Here is a 20,685-nt window from a genome sequence, read left to right as displayed (position 1 = left end):
GGATGGGAATGTGCACACATATAAGGCGCGATTGGTTGCGAAGGGTTTCAGTCAAACTCCAGGAGTTGACTATGATGAAACCTTCTCGCCAGTTGCTAAAATAAAGTCTATTAGGGTGATGCTAGCCATTTTTGCATTTCATGATTATGAAATATGGCAAATGGATGTCAAAACCGCTTTCGTTAATGGGAAGTTGGATGAGGATGTTTACATGGCTCAACCAGAGGGTTTTGTCAATGAAAAGCATCCTAATAGAGTGTGTAAGCTTGAGAAGTCCATTTATGGACTCAAGCAAGTGTCTCGCTGATGGAATCTTTGATTTGATGAGAAAGTCAAAGAGTTTGGGTTTATACGAAGCGAGGATGAATCATGTGTATATGTCAAAGCCAGTGGGAGTGTAGTTAGCTTCCTCGCATTGTATTTCGATGACATACTACTCATAGGAAATGACATCCCGACACTGCAGGAAGTTAAGTCATGGATCGGGAAGTGCTTCGCTATGAAGGACCTCGGAGAGGCTTCCTATATTTTGGGAATAAGGATAGTGAGAGACAAAAGTAAGAGACTAATAGGACTTAGTCAGAATACTTACTTGGACAAGGTACTAAAACATTTTAGTATGGATAATTCTAAGAAAGGGGAGTTGATGATCCAAAGTAATGCCAAGTTGAGTAAGACTCAATGCCCGAGTACCGAAGTCGAGATAGCAGGGATGGGCCGAGTACCATACACTTCCGCAGTTGGATCGATTATGTATGCTATGACTTGTAATCGCCCTGATGTGGCCTTCACTTTGAGCATGGTCAACACATATCAAGGGAACCTTGGCAGAGCGCATTGGACCGCAGTCAAGAACATTCTTAAGTACCTTCGGAGGACCAAGGAATGGTTCCTAGTCCTCGGAGGGAGTGATGACTTAAAGGTGCGAGGGTATAGTGACACCAGTTTTCAGACCGACAGAGACAACTGCCGTTCGTAGTTAGGCTGGGTCTTTACCCTTAATGGAGGAGCAGTGACTTGGAAAAGTTCCAAGCAAGAGACAGTAGCTGATTCAACGTGTGAATCAGAGTATATTGCAGCGAGCGAAGCGTCAAAGGAGGCGACATGGTTGAAGAACTTCATTGGAGACATTGGATTTGTGCCTGCCATGAAGGAGCCTATGGAAATTTTCTGTGATAATGAAGGGGCGGTTGCCTTGACCAAGGAATCGAGGGATCATGGTAGATCTCGACATATCGACAGAAAAGTATCACTTTATTCGACATCGGGTAGAAGAAGGACTCCTCGTAGTGAAGAGGGTATCATCAGAGGATAACCCAACAGATCCGCTTACAAAGGGACTGAGTAGGGTTAAGCACTTGCAGCACGCTAGGAGCATTGGGCTGAAGGACGATATTAGTTTAGATTAGATAGTTAAGAAACATGTAATAGATAGATGTAATTGACATTTGATGATTAAATAAATGAGTATTATTTATAAGTAAAGTTATTGTCTTATGTTAATTGTTTAACTATTGTTTCACTTTGCATATTTTGACTTCCTGAATAACTGAGTTATTTAAGAATAATCGAATTATTCGAACGGTCCAGAGTCGTTCATATGTTGGAAGTAGGTATGAATGAAGGCTGTCATGAACAGGTGTGTAGATTGTCTGAAAAGTATTAGACATAGCAAAGGTTTGCTACAACGTTCATGAGTGCTTATGAACAAGTTTTGAGCATTGGAATAAACCCACGCTTGGTGGAATCACTTCATGGAATTTTATCACAAGTGATCGCAATACGATAATATCATATGGTCTTAAAACCTAGATATATGGTTTATTGTTTATTGATTGGTTGTGCATTGATAATGCGAAAACGCATCAGTAACTTGATGTTATAAAACGCATTGTTGTGTATGATTTAATTAGTGAATAGTAAATATATATAAGTCGAAGTTTATCTGTTCCTTTTATCCTAAGAGGGTAAAAACGATATTAGGGACCCTTGATGATTTAGTTTGACTTATGTGTCGGGCCCGGTCAAGACTGAATTAATGTGTTCAATTAAGTTCTATGTCAAATGAATAAGAGATCGAGAAACAAACTGCTGGACAATGAGTATGACTATGTTCCATGTAATTGTCCTCATGATATTTAGAACAGAGGGATATACGATCCCTTATCTAAAGGACAGGTTACTGATAAGACCAGAGTTCGACATTGTCTTTGAGAGCTACAATTGCTAATCGGAATATGCTTACATTATAGTTACTAGACTTATCTAAGTGGGAGACTGTTGGATTAGTGTCTAAGCCCGTAACTATATTTGGTAAGTACTTGACCCGGTTGTGTATGGTCCTTTTGGGTTGCCTTCACCAAAGCAACATGATAGGATGATTTATAAAAAAGAGGTTATTATGATTTATTAATATATTATATGATTAATATATTAAAGGAGAAATCATATAGTTTAATTAATATTAGACAAGAATTAATTAAGAATTAATTATGTGGCTAAAATAGATTAATTAAATAAAGGGGACTAGAATTGTCAATTATGTGATAGTTGGTTTTGGGTTGTGGATCCTTGTGGATCATAGGGTGGACGAAATTAAGGTGTATGGGCTCCTTGAATTCTTCCAAGCCCTTATCTAGAAGGATCCTTGGACTGCTTAAGGCCTAAGTAGTCCAATTAGGGTTTCAGGCTGTAACCCTAGCGGCTCAAGTATTTAAAGGACCCAGGGGCTACAAAAATCGGCTACCGAAATCGGCTACCAGAAACCCTAAGGAGTTCCCATAGCCGATTTTGTGTCTACAACCTCTCTCCAAATCATCCTCTTGCTTCTTGTTGTTTGTAAGCCATTAGAGGAGTGACAATTGTGACTCTAAGCTCCAAGGATAACAAGATTCAAGTTTTCAAGAAGAGGTAATCATCTAGATCTCTTTTGTATTGTCAATTTTGAATTGTATACCATAGATTTAGGGTTTGCAAGTCTTGGATGAAAAGCATGTTCATTAGAGAAACCTAGATCCAAGCATTAGGATTTACATGTGCACATAGGAATGTTCTTATGGCTCAAACCCATCACCTCAGTGGGTTCATGGTCCGAAGTTCGTTTATGATCAGGAAGGGTTTGCGGTCTGAGGTCTCGCACTTTGCGTTCGATCCTCGCAGCAGCGGTTACGGCTCAGCAGGCTCGTTCTCGGCCAATACGTGATTCAAGCGAGTCTTTGGCCAACAATATTCAAAAAATTCTTGGGGTTGCAAGGATTCGAACCCGGGTCACACGAATCATCAACCAGACGCCTTACCATCTCATCTAGCAAGCAACTTGATACTCTCCTTCCCGATTTAATTCGAAAGGACTCCTTATTTCGGTTACAATTTCGCAATTTTGACAATTTCAGCCCAAAATTCAATTTTTCAATTTTTCAAATTTCATTTTCAACCCAAAATTTTGATTTTTGACTTTTGACCTTAAAAATTGACTTTGACTTCCAAGTTTGACTTTTGACTTTAAACTTTGACTTTCTCGTTTAACATTCAAATTTTCAAATTTAGCTTTTCGGTTTGACTTTTTAATTTTGACTTTTAAGGTTGACTTTTGATGTTTTTAAGTCAAAAGTGAAATTTTTTTAAAAAACAATGAGTTCCTCAAACATTCCAGTCAATGAAGTTTCTTGTTCTCAAACTTGCATTAACACTGTTAAATTTTTACGTGAGCAAATTGAATTAATAAAAAGGGAGAACGAGGACCTTAGATGGGAGGGGTACCAACTTAGGAAAGACCATAAACCATTGAAAGAACAACTAGAGGCCAAGACTAAGGATTTCAGGAAACTACAGGAAGACTATAGCAACAAGTGTGTCAATTATATATATCTTCATAAAGAACTTGTTGCTGTAACTGAAGAACTCAACACATTGAAAAATCGTTTTGAAAATGCTGATTTCCATTTTAAAAATATGATGTGTCAAGTGAAAAAGTTGCAACAATGATTGAAAAACAATTAGCATTCAAAGATAATCAATCTAAGGGTTTAGGGTATCATAGTGTCCCACCTCCTTTCAATGACAACTATAAACCACCCCTTGAGACTAATGAGGTAGAGATACCTACTCAGTTTGGCCCACTCCCTGAACCAGCTTCAGTTAAGACTGAACCATCTGGTCCTACTGAGGTTATTAAGGTGAATGTTTTCTGATGCTTCTACTCTATGTGCAGGTAAAGGAATAGAGGATGAGAACAAGGAGAACACTACTGAACAAACAAACGACTCATTGAACTTTGAATCTGTTGCTTCTAATCAACTTGTTGTGGGTAAATACAGGGCATAAAAACAAGCAAATCAGAGTGCCTGCTGCAACTGTGCTTGTGGGAACAATAAGAGACAAGGCAAGGGCACGCCACCAGGGGCAGGAAGAAACAATTCCTATGTGAAGAAAAAAGACATGTGTTCACTGTAGAACACCTGGACACATTGCCCCAAACTGTCCAAATCGCACATACGTTCCCTACTACGCACAAGGTTGGCAGAACACGCCAAGAGGGAGATACTTCAAAAGAAACCCTTCGAGGCCACGTTCAAACAATGCTGACTGGAACGCACAAAAGGCCAAGAATCAAAATCCCAAAGTCAAGAAGGGAATGATGGACAAGAAGTCCAATCCAAGAGATGCTCCAATGAAACCAAGACCGGTTAGGTCAAAGTCATCTCGACGATCGGCTTCAAGTACAAAATCAAGTGTAGAGACACCCATTCGTTCAAACAAGAAATGGGTTAAACTCGACTATAGATGGGTTCCGAAGGTTTACTCTCCCAAATCACCTAATGACTCTAATATTTCTTCATCTTATGTTTGTGATAAACAGGATATGTCATGGGAGATAGTACCGTGCAAGGATGACAAAGGTCGACCCAATTTCAAAATGGATTGGGTTCCAAAGACCAACTAATCCTACATTGTGCTGGAGCTGCTATGGAGGAATATCATCAGAATCCGATTTGTTGATAGTGGCTGTTCCAAGCACATGATAAGGGACATCTCTCAACTGTACAACACTTAGAACCTTAAGTAAGAGTATGTGTCCCTTGTGGGAAAGGAAGAAATGAGAGGATCACAAATGGGGTTTGTGCTTAATGATGTGAAGAATTTTTGGGTATGTTCCGAGATTGAAACACAGCTAAGGCTGAATTTGTTGTTGCTTACGTCTTCAATCGCTGACTTTCAGTTTGAATTCTTTCGATACTCCTGAGTTTTTCTTAAAATGATTCATTTCAAAGACAAAATTCTTTTAATTTTGCGCATTTATTTTATTTCTACCCCGTGCTCAATTTAGGGGGGGGGGGGGGGAGAAATCAAAATACAAAAAAAAATTAGAAAAATAAAAAATTAAAATTTTACATTTTGTATTTTACTTTTGTTTTTGGTTAAATTTGTTCACATTTTCTTATATGCACAAATTTAGGGGAGAATTAAAAAAAAACAAAAAAAATATATAATTTCAAAAATACAAAAATATTTCATTTATGTTTTTATTTCTTTTTTTCAGAAAAATCCCAAAAATAGTGTTTTTGTGTGTGCTAAGTTTGCTTTTTTTTTTAATGTTTATCTCAAAAAATTTCATCTGTCTTAAAAAGTGAATTCAGGAGAAGATGAGACTCAAGGAGACTGTATCGAAATATTCTAAGAAATAAGAAGAAACCTGAAAGTGAAAAGGAATTGACGGTCATTGCACTTCACACTACTTTCACAAGGAATTGACGGATGTTTCTTATGCGAGTGATAGACTCTTTCATATTGAGACATATACTAGTCTTAATAGGAGTCTTCACATCAAATGTTAATGATCAAATGTCATTTTCACCAACTGACAAAAGACCTCGTACACCTCTATATATACTGGACCTGGGCTGGCCTTGGGTTTACGGCCGTAAACAGGCTTATGGCCGTAAGCTCATTGTTGGGTCGTAAACTACATATAGACTACCACAAGCTATAATTGACCAAAAGAACCTATTACATAGAAATCCTAGACCAAACCACTAATTAGACCCTTTAATCTCCCCCTTGGTTTGGTGTTGGCTTTAAGTCAATCTTTGTCCACGATCATTACATCATCCAGCCCCATCGCTCCATTCCACATCCGCTTGTTGATAATCTCAGCAACCATAGTGGTGTATTCTTTCGCAGCAAACTCAAAAATCTCCTCAGCAACCTGAATCTGGAAATGGCTCAAATGGTGAATGTGCCATTTTCTAAATTGGAACAAATCCCTTTTGTCATATAAATGAATGCACCCCTCCTTTAGTTTGATGACAGCAGATGTTGTGGTTTCATCAAACACCCAGTAAAGCATAGAGCTTAGAGATCCATCCGAGTAATCTTGAAGCACGGGAATTTGTTTGACCTGATTTGTAGCAGGATTCCGGTTGAATTTTTTTTGACCTGAAGCCCCAAAAACATGGTCATATCCCCCAACGAACTCATTTCGAACCTCTTTTTCATAACCCCTTCGAATTCCTTGTAAAGCTGAGAACCGGTCGACCCAAAGATAATGTCGTCAACATAGATTTGAACTATAATATGATCACTACCAACATGCTTGATGAACAAAGTTTGATCGATAGTGCCACGAGAGTAACCATGCTCGAGCAAATGCTTTGTTAGAGTCGCATACCACGCTCGAGGAGCTTGATGTAACCCATACAATGTCTTGTCCAACTTGTAGACATGATTAGGAAACTTAGAGTCAACGAACCCAGGGGGCTGATCAACGTAGATTTCTTCCTTCACCTTGCCATACAAGAAGGCAGTCTTGACGTCCATTTGGTAAATGGTGAAGTTCATGTAAGAGGCATATGCAAGGAAGATACGAATAGCCTCCAAGTGAGCTACTGGAGCATAAACTTCAGTGTAATCAAGACCCTCGACTTGTCGAAACCCGCGAACCACCAATCTAGCTTTGTTCCACACTATAACCCCTGAATCATCTTGCTTGTTTCGATAGACCCATCGTGTGTCAAGAGACTTTTTGCCCTTTGGAAACTCAACCAACTTCCAAACCCCGAGTTTCTCAAATTGATGTAATTCTTCATGCATTGCATCTACCCAGATGGGCTCATTCAAAGCCATTTCAACATTCTTTGGCTTTATTTGAGAAATAAAGCAAGAGTAAAGACAAGTATTGACATCTCCACTCTGACTTATGGTTTTAACGTTGTCGCTCAGCTGACCAATGATGTTGTCGATCGGATGATTACGTTGAATCCTTGAGGGTATTTCCTGGCTGATGTCATTAAGCGAGACAGGAAGATTGTGAATGTTGACACCTCCCTCATTTGTTGATTGAGCCGCGCCAGACGACTCTGCCACAAACTAATTTGAAAAATCTTCAGGAAAGAGTAGCTCCATAAAAGTTGAAGTAGCAGCGGAAGTATCTTTGGACATGAACTCTCTTTCTATAGGAGTGAGTGGTGTTGTTTCAGCATCAGGAGTAGTATTTTGAACTGGAGATTTCAGACTATCAGGATGTACATATGACTCCCCCTCAGGTGAAGCAAAGGACTCCCCTTCAGGCGAAGCAGGAGTCTCCCCCTCAGGTTGTGAAGAGGATACCGTTGGAGGTCTATATACAACTTCTTCGTCTTCGTCTTCAGAAACATTCTTCGAACCGGAGACAAATCCAGATGAGCTACCTGAAGACACATTTATGGATTTGAATAGAGATGTGAAATCAAACAACCAATCCGGATGTACTCGAGCATCCGTCTCATTTTCTTCCAACCAACGCACGTCATAAGATTCTACAACTTGCTTTGTCTTCTTATTATAGACCCTATAAGCGGTGCGAGCAGCACACCCTACGAAGTAACAATCATTGGCTTTGACATTAAACTTCGGGTTGGACTCTAAGTGAAGAAGGGTGCAAGGGCAACCAAATACACGGAAATAACTGACTGAAGGCTTGCGACCGTATAGAATCTTGTACGGAGTCTTCATTTGAGCTTTGTTGATCAACACGTGATTCTGAACGTAGCAAGGAGTGTTTATCGCTTCAGCCCAAAAGAAGACTGGCAGTTTGGAGTCACACAACATCGTCCTTGCAGTGTCTTTTAAAGTTCTGTTTCTCCTCTCAAGAACACCATTTTGTTGGGGTGTGTGAGCAGAGCTATATTGACGCATAATACCCTTTTCTACACAAAAGTGATCGAGTACAGAATTCTTAAACTCTGTTTCGTTGTCAGTACAAAGCGCCTTCACCCTGTTGTTACTTTGGTTCCCAATTAACACAATGAATTTCTTAATTAGATCAGCAACTCTAGCTTTATTTGATAGAAAGAAAACCCACGTAAAATGCGAGAAATCATCAATCATGACTAGACAATAGGAATTTATGTTAATGTTGAGAACGTTTACTGGTCCAAACAGATCCATATGTAGTAATTGAAGCACCTGACTAATTGAGTTGACCTGTTTTGGCAGGTGTGGTTTTCTATGATGCTTACCTTGGGCACATGACATAAACTTCTCAAATGTGATAAAGTCCTTGACAGGCAAACCCCGGACCATCTCATTCTTTGCAAGAAGATTCAAGTTCTTGGCGTTAGCATGACCGAGTCTTCGGTGCCATAACATTGCATTTTGTTCGGAGATCTTTGAAAAGAGGCACGTAACTTGTTCTGGAAGATTGCTATTCATATCTATGATGTAAGCATTCCCATCCCTTTTAGATTTCACAAGAATCCACTCTTATGGGATGACAAATCCTGGCTTGAGAATCATACATCCCTTGCTGAACCCAACCTTCTTGTCAGCACTCATCCCCCAGTTGTTCTTTCCGGTCTTCTTGGCAAACTGTTTCGCCCTGAAAACTGCCATGGCAATTTGCCATGTGAATCTGATCGAAATCGAAATCGAAATCGACAAATGACAGTCGGGGTGGAAGATCTCCAGCTACAAGTGCATTGTAGCAGTTGACAAGTCATGTAGCAAGCGCGGGATTTTCATCACCCTCCTTTCCTTTTGAAGAAGAAGCCACGTAGGAGGAAGAAACAACTTGAGCAGCTACGAACGATTGGTTCTGAGAGAGAGGTATAACTGATGCAACAGGAAGAGAATAAGCTGATGGAGTGGAGAAGGACTGAACCTGAGCTTGCTGAGCAGCAAATGATTGACCTGCAGAAGAAAAAGTGAGAGATGAAAGAGCATTGTTAGAAGAGATCCCAAGGTTCCCAGCTAAGTATGAGTTCACATGGTTTATCTCTCGCTGCTTGTCATCAATATCACAGGCCTTAATGACAGCCATCACTTCAGCAAGAGAAAGTCGGATAAGATCCTTAGTCTTCTTTATAACAACTACATTCATGTCCCAAGACTTTGGGAGAGCATTCAGTAGCTTCTTGTTTATCTCAGACTTTGTGTAAAAAATCTCGGCTACAGTCATTTCAGTGTTAAGAGATGTGAACCGCTGCAGCCGTGCTTCAAGAGTTTCTCCAGGAATGTAGTTGAACATATTGAACCGTTGTCGCATCATATCTTGGCGACTCTCCTTCATATCTTCATTCCTTTCATAAACCTCGACTAGGGCTTCCCACAAAGCCTTAGCAAAAGTGTACTCCCTAAAACCTTGAGCAATTTCCGGAGATAGAGCCATGGCCAAAGTGGCCAAAGCCCTTTCTTGCTCTTCAACCTTCTCGAAGTCTTCATCTGTGTAGTTTTCCATCTTCTTGTCAACCACTTGCCCTGGAACAGTAGTGGTTATTCTGACAGGATCTTTTATTATGCTTCTTCAGATTTTGAAGTCCTTCATCTTGATGTACTTTTCAATTCTATACTTCCATTATGGTAAACTTTCAGCGGACAGGAGTCTAGGAATTCGGGTGGTTGTTCCCATTACAAAATCCAGCTCGTGGTGGTGTGTTTGACTTTGAGAATCCATTAATATTAAATTAATATTAAATAAAAAAATTAAATTATTTAAGAATAAATTACGTTTCTGGTCAAACACAAGTTCTCAGTCAAATTAGGTTTGCGACCGTAAAATAAGTTCACAGTCAGGGAGGAGTTTGCGGCCGTAAACTCTGTTCACGGTCCGGAGTTTACGGTCGTAAGGTGTTTCCAGTCAATGATCACGGTCCAAGAATTTAAGTTTCCGGTTGATGAACAATCCCTATTCACGGCCCCATAACCAAGTTCACGGTTCAAGAACTGATGGGAGTTTGCGGTCGTAAGCTACAATTACGACCGTAAGCTAAGGTCGTAATCTCCCAGAAACTTGAGAAAAGTGCAGTTTTTGAATGAAACTTGAAACCCTTTCGCAGCAAACACCAACTTCAGTCGCAAACAGATAAGAACACGGTCAAAAATCGATTGTAGAGTGCTTTTGACGTTGGTCTTGCTCTGATACCAATTGTTAGGTCCTAAAACGGATCTTACCAATGATCAAATAGCAAACACAATCAGCTAACAATAAAGAATGAGTAGAATCGAGAATAAACAAGCTTGCACACGCTTTTTTATTAGGAATAACGTCTGGTACAACTTGTGGTTACAACAACTGTGAACTTTGAGGCATCAACAACTGTCAAAAGACCTAGTACACCTCTATATATATTGGACCTGGGCCGGCCTTGGGTTTACAGCCGTAAACAGGCTTACGGCCGTAAACTCACCGTCGGGTCGTAAACTACATATAGACTACCACAAACTATAAATTGACCAAAAGAACCTATTACATAGAAAGCCTAGACCAAACCACTAATTAGACCCTTCAGTTACAGTGTGTGTGGTTGGGTTGAGGCGATCCTGCTTTGTGCTGAAGGCCAACAGACCCAGGGTGGTCCGGATAGACTGAAGGCCTGCGAGGCGGACCAGTCGGGCCGAAGGCCCGGAGAGCGGTCCAGATAGGCTGAAGTCCCGATGAGGGGGTCCAGTCATATTGTAGGCTCTGTGTGCATGTTGTTGTTGGTTATGTTTATGTGGTGGTATTTTGGGGAAGACTCATTCAGCTTTGGGCTTACAATTTTTGATTATGTTTCAGGTACTTCAAATGATCGTGGGAAGACGAAGGCTTGATCGTGCACCTCCTCGTGTTTTGTGTTATGATTTATGGGAAAACTCTTATGTGAAACTTATTTTGAAAACAAATTGTAATGAAGGATGGTTTTGTGTTTATTTAAAAAGTTCAAAATTTCCAAATTTTTTATGAGCGTTACTGTTTTAGTCAAGAGAAATTCGATCAAATTGATCCTACGAAGATATATTGTTACATTCTAAAGCCTAAAGGATGTTGTTGGCGGCTTTTACCCCTATCAATATTTTGACCATTAGGTTGTGTCCTTGAGAATTTGACCTTGCTTCCCTTTGATATCCATTAGTGCAACCAAGCTGTGAAAATGTTATTTGTTTAAATTGTGTGCGACAACGGTTTAACACCCCATGACAACTCGGCCAAGACTTAGAATTGTCAAACCAATTCAGCACTTAAATCTTAACACTTCCGCACTCTCACCCATCCCAAAATCTCACATACAAGCCCTTCAAGATTCAAATTGGAAAACTGTTATGCATGATGAATTTCAAGCTCTTATTAAAAATAGCACGTGGACTCTCGTACGCGCCCCGAAGGAGTCAACATCGTTCGTTATATGTGGTTATTTAAACACAAATTTCATGTTAATGGTTCTCTTAACATGTATAAAGCTCATTTAGTGGCAAATGGAAAAAGTCAACATCTCGGGATTGATTGTCATGAAACTTTTAGTTCGTTGGTCAAACCGACAACCATTTGTACCATTCTCAGCCTTGCCGTCTTACGCTATCGGAATGTGTAACAACTTGATGTCAAGAATGCATTCCTACACGACCATTTATCAGAGATTGTCTATATATACCCCCCCCCCCCCCCCCCGACTTCATTGATCATGCTAAGCCACAACATGTTTGTCGTCTCCAGAAATCTCTCTATGGACTTAAGCAAGCTCCCCGAGCATGGTTCCAACATTTTGCTAGCCATGCAGTTCAACTTGGTTTTCAACATAGCAAAAATGACTCATCTTTATTTGTTTTGAGACAGGGACAGGAGATAGCATATTTTGCTTATCCATTATCCTTACATCATCATCCTCTCATCTTCTTCGTCGACTCATAGACTCCCTCACCCCTGAGTTTGCCATGACCGATCCGGGCTCGTTGAACTACTTCTTGGGATATCTGTTTCTAGGTCACCTACATGCATGTTTCTCTCTCAAAAGACATATGCCACAGAGCTTCTCCAACGTGCTCATATGTCAAACTGCAACCCATGTCGCACCCATGCCGATCCGCCCTTCAAGCTTAGTGCTCATGGTGACCCTGTTTTTTATCCATCCATGTACCGCAATCTTGCGGGAGCATTACAATATTTGGCATTCATTCGACCAAATATCTCCTTTGCGGTTCAACATATATGCCTCTATATGCACGACCCTCGAGAGCCCCACCTCCAGGCTCTTAAATGCATTTTGCTCTACCTTGGTGGCACCCTAGATCACGGGCTACAATTATATGCCTTGTATGCATCTACTCTCACAACTTAATCTGATGCTGATTGGGGTAGATGCTCTACGACACGTCGATCCACATCAGACCACTGTGTTTTTAATGAAATCTCACTGGAAATATACTCACTATTATAAATTTATGTGATCATTAATTTAAACTCCCAATCAAATACAAATGGACACTATGTTGTTGGTTTAACAATTTTGTGGAAAGGAAATAAGTTTTCATTTTATGGTCATATTATGAAAGTTTAAGAGTTGAATAATAAAGTTTTGGTTCCGAATCGAACATACTCTCTTCACTGTCGGTGGTCACAATATTCATCAAATTCTATTAGCATTTGATAACAATAACACAATTTATCGTTTTTACTATATGTTAAAAATTTATAAAACTAAGTATTAGGTTTTTGTAAAGCAACCAAAATTTAGTAGACAAAGTATTAAATTTGATAGAAACCATAGTACTCCTATCATCATCTTGGGCATTGGGTGGAATTGTGACAAGTGTGGCATCAAGTTGCCTAATGGGATTCGCACTTTTGCTCAACTCCAAGATCTGCGCGACCAAAAAATCTTAAAAAAGCTTCAAACAGAAAAACTTCATTCAACTTCCATCCCCACCTCTGTTTTCCCATTGGCCAAAACCCTTCTTCCCATGTTATTTTACCCTCCACCACTAAGTAGACACCAAAAGTGCATCGTCTCTGTGCTCTAAGCACCCAAAAGCAAATGAAGGTAGCAGCAGTTTGCGTCGTGACTGAGTGATGCGTGTAAAAGGCAACACAAACAGCCAATTAGAGCATCCCTTCTTCAAAAGTAGAGGCATTTAGAAAGCTCTTCTCTCTTTATCAATCTCTGCGTACATGGTTACGTTACTCGTCGTTATCAGTATCGCCTTATGGGATTTTGATGATGAATCAATGATGTAACTTAGAAGATTTCGGATATGAAGGTTTCTTTCCGTGGATGTTATTTTTTATTCTTTTGGGGTTCGTAAAAAAGCTATTTCCAGCACTAATTTAGCGCTTCTACGTTCGATGTTTTACGAGTTTCGGATTAATTGAAGGTTGGTGTTTGTGATTTTCAATGGGAGGCCTAATTTCGATTTGTATGTGAGGAATCTAGGGTTTAACTTTTGGGGTAACAAACAATAGTTACCAGATTCTCTCACTTTGCAAACTCAACGCTACATAAATTCAACACCCTTTTTCCGAATCAATACTCTTATCCATAGATTCATCTACAAATACATTGTTTTTGCAGCAGAGCGTAGTAATCGCGTACTGGCACACAAGTCATGGATACGGGTTTTCACCATGAACAAGCTTTGAGCTCTGCTCTGAATCGACACGCCATATCATTCCAAACAAGTGCGATTAACAGTACAACTGAGATGCTTATGATGGGTGATTACTATCGGATGAATAATACCACTACTACACCAGACATGATGTTTTCTGGGAATTCTGGTATGTTAAACAACAGTTCAGGATTCGCAAAAGTTAGGACTTCTAGTGCTTCTTCTCTTTCAGATACTGCAATCCCAGGGTTGAAGCATGACGCAGGTTTGGCTGTAGAGTGGTCTGTTGAAGAACAGTATAAATTGGAGGAAGGAATTTCCAAGTAAGTATCTTGTTCCAAGTTTATAAAGATTCATGTTTAATTTCTAATCTTAACTAATTTTCTTGATTTCTATGCTCATGATTTGTTGGATATATATGTAGATATGGTGATGAACCGAGCATCATGAGGTATATCAAGATTGCTGCTACATTGCGTGATAAAACTGTTCGTGATGTTGCCTTGAGGTGTAGGTGGATGACGGTGAGCTTCTAATTTATATTTTTTTTTGATATATTGGTTAACCTTTAAAAAAAAAATTAAGATAAGAACATAGTATCATAATTATCAAGAAGGTCAGAAGGATAATAGAAATACATTTGTAGGGCTATGAAGGATCATAATTGAGGTATATGCTGAGATTCAAGGGGAAGTTTATTTATGTAATTTCCCAAAATAAACTCAAGATTTACTTCTCTGGAGCATTAGTAAGTAGTAATCATCACAAAATATTCATAAACATTAATTTTGGTCCATAAGATTAATCCATTTTGTCAATATTGAAGTGATATTTCAGATATTTTCCTAACAATCAGACCTTTTTTTTAAAAAAAAAAATAAACATGTTAAATGATACATCCATTACATGAACTTAGAAGTTAAATTGCAACATGTTCCCAAGAGAAGTGCTTTTTGAAAAGTATTACTTTACACATATATGTGAACGAGGAGTAGCAATAACTAGAGTTCGTTAAAGTGCAATAAATTGTTTAGAAGTTAGATGGAAATCTTTATTAAAAGTAAGACTGTTTGAAAAAAAAATGACATGTGTTTTTTAGTAAAATTTGCCAAAAACAAGAGTGGAAACTTGAAAAGATGCATTTGATGAAATATTGAACTTCTTTGTTTAGAAGCTTACTAAGATGAGATATTTGGCAGAGAAAACGAAGGAAACTTGATGAACTTAAGATGGGAAAGAAGTTAAAAGATAAGAAGGTATGTGCAAATAAAAGTGTGTTGATTATAATTAAAATATCATGTAGAATACATCTAGAATTAACACACAATATAAAAAATTCATTCCATTCGTATATGCCAAAGTAACAAACATGATCATGGAATGTAATGCTCATTCCATTACCTTGCTTATTCCATTCCTTCGTCATTCAATTCCATCCAACTGATAAGATAAACCAGCATTCTAAATTGTCGTGTTTTTCCAGGATAATTTGATGGAATCATCATCAAAGCCAAGTGTATCCTCAATTACAACTTTGAATGTGGCTCCATTTTCAGTTACCATGAATAACCGATTCCAAAGTGGTGGCATTCCTTTTGAAGGTTGGTATCATTTGTAGATTCAAAATTGTATTGATAGGGTGATAGGTTGTTAAATTAATTGAAGGTCTTGAGGATATTATCGATTTGATTCTACTTTGATTGATTTATTCAGCATTGAGCTTGTCCACAAGGCATCTTTTGGAACAAAACAAACAAGTTTTTGGTCAGATTTCAGCTAATATTTCTGCACTCAAGGTGATTAAGTAGTGTTTTTGAGTTTTGAATTTGTTATGTTTAACAAACTTGTTATTGCAAGCTAATGTTTTTATAATTATAATATCCAATAATGACAGCTACGGGACAATGTCGACCTCTTTAGCCATGCCAAAAACAACATAACTACTATCTTAAACGAGTAAGTCACAAAATCACAAGACTCCAATTTTGATTTTAAAGAGTCAAACATATTACTTTTTCAAGTCAAAATTTTGATGGGTTTTTTTTTTTTGGTAGCATGAGATACATGCCAGGGCCACCACTGCCTGTATCACTAAATGAAGATCTTGCAAATACTATTCTACCTACTACAAGCCAGGTAGCTCTCTTTTCATGCCTTTAGGGGTATTCTCGTCTTTTGCACAAACTAAATGTTTGTTACTCCTTGATGATGACAGACAATGACGTTTGGGTCATCAAGCAGAATGCATATGAAGCAAGAGCCAGATTATTGAGCTGAAGAAGCATTTGGTTGTAAGTATAGATTTAAACCTGTTGTAAATTATATACAGATCGACCGTTTTGGGTGTATTTCATATATACATATATATCTGATGTTCAAGTCGACGATACCAAAACTTGTAGAAATATGCCATTTTTGGAAAAAGCTAAAATGATTGATTGGCTTATTGCTTGCTTCTTCCCCTCATTGAAAGATTTGTTTTCTAAGTCAAACCTAAAAGTTACATTTTTTCTTAACTCGTGAGAAGTCATCGGTATCATTAAAATTATCACACAATTACAGTACCAATCAATAATAATAATAATAAAAATGAAAAACTTTACCCCTACACAAATTCACGAATCAAATTCAATTAAAACTCCTCCTTAAACACAACCAATGAATCATATGCTCAAATGTTCATCCCTGGGTAAGCTCTGAACAGTATCCGACCATCTTCCTGGTGAATGGTCACTACTATTAGACGACACATGAGCCACTTCAGCTCTCGTTTCCCTAATCATCCTCAACACCTCCTTCATCACCGGTCGATTCTCAGGCGCAATCGAGACACAAGCCATGGCGATGTTCAGAAGTGCCGCCAGTTTCTCCTCTGCCGCCTCGTTGCCGGAGGAAGTGGGTTCATCGCCGGATTCGGTTTCTTCTTCTCTTACGGATTTCACCCATTTAGGGATGTCTGACCCGTGTTCCAAAACAAGGTCCTGAAATGGAGTTTTTCCGGTGAGAAGTTCTAACAGGAGGACGCCGAAGCTGTAGACATCTGCTTGTTGGGTGATGGGTTTTCGTGGGTCCCTGGATTCCGGGGCCCGGTAGAAGAGAGAAGAGGCGCTTGATTCTTCAGGGAAATCGGGGTTTCTAAATGACATTAAACCGTAATCTGTGAGGCAGGATTCGAAATCAGAGCCCAGAAGGACGTTGGAGGATTTGAGGTTTCCATGAGTGAGGCCGGGGTTTTGGTGGATGTAAAGAAGTCCGGTGGCTAAGTCCTCGGCGATCTTTAAGCACGATGTCCAATGAAGAGGTTTTCCACCGGCTGATGTTCTTGATCCTGTAAAATAATTATAAAATAATATTGATTTTGGCTCCCAGAAGCGATTCTAAACAAAATGTTAAAAAACCAAACGGGTACTGAACCGGTTTACTTTGTTCCGGTTTTCTGGCCAATTTAGTGTGGTTATATTTAATATATATTTTCTACATAAAATTACAATATACTTTAATTCACGCCCATTTTTTTAAACGAAAAATCCAGTATCAAATACAAAAAATTTAGAAAAAACATCACAAAAATTGCCACATGATTTTTTTAACAAATAGTGGGATGTTGAGATCTATTTTCGATACCATTTATGTAACGTCTTCCCATATTGGGACCATTTCTGTAAATTTTGTGAAACACAAATAACATTTCTATAAATTTGGTATAGACATAGACCATTTCTGTAATTTCATAAAACATAAGGATCATTCTATTATTTTTGTATTAAACAGAGACCATTTATGTAACTTTGTAAATCACAGGGACAGTTTGAAACTTTACTACTATGCAGGGACAATTTCTGTAATTTTGTAAAATATCGGGACCATTTATGTAATTTTGTGAACCATGAGGACCATTTCTACTTTTTGTAAAATACAGGGACCATTTTATGAAATATTATGGTACTTTGTACTTTTGTTTTTGTGGAAGACATTGACCAATTTCTGAAACTGGCAGCTAAATGAACAATTTCTGCTTGTGCTAAGTAATTGAAATTTTAAGATCCCCACCGCAAAAAACTTTATTTTTTAGTAAGAAATATGATTTTTGCAATAACAATGAACAATTTCGCATGCAAAATCAAAATTCAAAACTGATTGTTACTAGAAACTAGAAAAATCGGCTAGCAATAATTTCGGTTGTCAAATCTATCCTATTCATTTTCTTTTTATTCAAAAAAATAATAATAGATATAAAAGATAACGTTGTCGGTTGTTTAAAAACTAGGACATGGATCCCGACCTTTCCTACCTAAAAATTCAAAGTTTTCGTCACTCTCCGATTTCCAAAATCGAAATAAATATATTTTTTTTTCTAGCGGGAGCTATTTTATATTGACGCCTTTTTTTTAATGATCACATTGTAATTAATAGTTTAATTTATTTAATCTTTATGGAAAAACAATTTATTTTTAATTTAAAAGTTTTGCACATATCAAGTTCATTTCAGGCCTTTTGGGGCATTTGTAAACTATTATAAGTAAAATGGTTGTTATTTTAGGAATGACTTTTTTTTTATATATACATTTTAAATATAAAGAGTTAATTAAAGATAAATTAACTTCAATTAAATTTTAAATAATATGTTAGGCGTAGGAACATACCGTGGATGAGAGAGAAAAGGCTGCCATTGGGGAAATAATCGTATACGAGAAGGCGTTCTTCTTTAGCCTGGAAATAAGCCCTGAGAGGCACCAAATTTTGGTGTCTCAGCCTTCCGATGACGTCCACGTGTCTCCGAAACTCCTCCACCCTTGGATACCTAGCGTCTTTCAGCCGTTTCACCGTCACGATAAACCCCGACTCCATCACCGCCTTGTACGTGCTCCCCACCGTACCTCTTCCCAGCGTCTCCGCCGACGCTTTCAACAGATCCTCCAAACTATAACTCATTTCCGGCATATCTCCACCACCAAAGAACACCAATTTCCCCATCCCACCACCTTCTTCGCCTTCTGGTGTCAACCCACTTCCCCCATTTTTCCCACTACTGCTCGCGGCGCCTCCGCCAGCACCACCCACCGCCGAGACTGCTTCAGTTCCTTTTGCTCCCACCTCCGGCGCCTTCTTTTGCTTCTTTTTCAAACAGATAACTAACAATGCAATTACAGCACATAATAACAAAAACACACCAACCGAACCGGCTATTATAACTATTTTCTTGATTTTCCGGCGATTGTGCGATTTGCTTGTGCTGGGTGGGGTCGGATTCGCCGGGCTAAAAGACGGGGATGGAGCAATATTGCATGGGATACCAAACGCATCGCCACATAAATCAACATTATCGGTAAATGACGTCGAGTTGAATCTAACCAAGACGGGGGTCGCCGGGATTTCGCCGGAAAGCTGGTTGCTTGACAAATTCAGATATCTTAGCCCACTCTGATTCAAAGGTGGGATTTTTCCTGTGAATCTATTGTCATCCAAGTAAAGAATATACAGTCTCTGTACATTGAGCAACGAGTCAGGAATGTCGCCGGAAAGACGATTACCTGAGAGCACAATGGTTTTGAGGCGGTGAAGGGTGGTGAGAGACGCCGGGAACTCGCCGGAGAAGTTGTTGTAAGAAAGGTAGAGTGATTTGAGGTTCGCCAATCCAGAAAGCTCTGGGATTTCACCCGAAATGGAGTTTTGTTTAAGACTCAAAACGCGAATCTGATCCAACTGATTAAGACTCCTTGAATCCAATGTCCCTCTCAAATTCACATTTTCAAGAACAAGTTTCGACACTCTGCCTCTCAAGCATTCTCTAACTCCTTCCCATTTGCAGAAATCGGTTCCAATCCATTGAAGAGAATTCGACGGATCAATCGATGATTTCAACGCCAAAAGTGCTTCTCTATCATCACTCAATCCACATTCAAAGCACAAAAAAACCAAACAAACGAAGAAAACACCCCCATTTCGCCTCATCTCATCCGGGTGCGTATTTGAACTCCTTGAAAGCAAATCCCAAAAGGTTTTTTCAATTAAAGATCCATACAAAAAGACACTTACCTTTTCGCTTAGATTAATCGAAAATGGGGTTTGAATAAGGGGAGAAACAGCTCAAAATCTAGCGATTTCTTTCTTCCTTTTGTGGTAATGAATGGATGAATGATTGGGGAAGAAAGAAAGAAAGAAAGAGAGAGAGAGAGAGAGAAAAAGGGGCCCTTAACAAAATTCTTCCCAAATTATATGTCATTATCGAAGGATTTCCGATTTGACCGAAAAAGTCCACATCTTTTCATCTTCAAGAACACAAAAACAGTAGAAGAAACAAAGCAAGAATCAAAACCCACCATGGGAACTGGTTCTTGAGTTGGATCAGAGAGATTATGCAATGGATCTAATATGGCTTCCTGTGTGTGTGTATGTGTGTGTTTCTTGAAGTAGTTGTTTGTAAAGACTCACGGACACATGGATGAGTCTACACGTGAAGTTAATCAGAGCTTTGTTAACCCCAATAAATACCTTCTACACTATACATACACACACAATTTGCTTAATTCAAATCTTGGGTTATAAAATCCAGTTAAATCTTTGAAGCTTTTTAAGCATTTATTTCATCACTTTATAACAATTTTCTCTTTCTCTTTGTCTTTTCGTTTTTTTCTTTTTTAAAATTTTTAACAAAAAATGAGTAATAACTTCAAGATAAAAGGTATGAAGGAAGCTGGTGAAGAAATTAAAGAGTGTGGGTGGTAGTGAATAAGACTGGACTATTTAAAGTGGTTCATAAATCTGTACAAAGCTCAGCCAACCATGACAGACAACCGTCTTTGGTTATGGATGTCTTATATTTACTGTCAGATTATTAATTTTTTTTTTTTT

At 38.6% G+C, this 20,685-nt stretch overlaps 2 protein-coding genes across 5 annotated transcripts; one reads left to right on the top strand and one right to left on the bottom strand.

Annotated features, from left to right (window-relative positions):
- Nucleotides 1-13,040: 13,040 nt before the first annotated feature.
- LOC111912375 (uncharacterized) lies at nucleotides 13,041-16,279 on the top strand. Of its 4 annotated transcripts, XM_023908111.3 has the most exons (10): nucleotides 13,045-13,599; nucleotides 13,797-14,002; nucleotides 14,066-14,156; nucleotides 14,258-14,357; nucleotides 15,033-15,089; nucleotides 15,317-15,434; nucleotides 15,547-15,629; nucleotides 15,728-15,789; nucleotides 15,888-15,969; nucleotides 16,049-16,279. In XM_023908111.3, exons 2-10 carry the CDS (start codon nucleotides 13,831-13,833, stop codon nucleotides 16,103-16,105), a joined length of 822 nt encoding a protein of 273 aa, XP_023763879.1. In that variant the 5' UTR covers nucleotides 13,045-13,599; nucleotides 13,797-13,830; the 3' UTR covers nucleotides 16,106-16,279. The 4 variants fall into 4 exon arrangements, with proteins under 4 accessions (XP_042756027.1, XP_023763879.1, XP_023763878.1 ...); XM_023908110.3 differs by having other exon boundaries at nucleotides 13,800-14,156; XM_023908109.3 differs by having other exon boundaries at nucleotides 13,046-13,599; nucleotides 13,797-14,156.
- Nucleotides 16,280-16,389: 110 nt separating this feature from the next.
- Nucleotides 16,390-20,393, bottom strand: LOC111912374 (inactive leucine-rich repeat receptor-like serine/threonine-protein kinase At1g60630). Its single transcript, XM_023908107.3, has 2 exons — nucleotides 18,477-20,393; nucleotides 16,390-17,161 (listed from the first exon to the last, which is right to left on the bottom strand). Exons 1-2 carry the CDS (start codon nucleotides 19,783-19,785, stop codon nucleotides 16,497-16,499), a joined length of 1,974 nt encoding a protein of 657 aa, XP_023763875.1. The 5' UTR covers nucleotides 19,786-20,393; the 3' UTR covers nucleotides 16,390-16,496.
- Between the last annotated feature and the right edge of the window lie 292 nt (nucleotides 20,394-20,685).

Source organism: Lactuca sativa, chromosome 3 (assembly GCF_002870075.4).
Source record: "Lactuca sativa cultivar Salinas chromosome 3, Lsat_Salinas_v11, whole genome shotgun sequence".
In the NCBI taxonomy this organism is placed as follows: Eukaryota; Viridiplantae; Streptophyta; class Magnoliopsida; order Asterales; family Asteraceae; genus Lactuca; species Lactuca sativa.
This window is presented reverse-complemented; position numbering and strand designations above follow the sequence as displayed.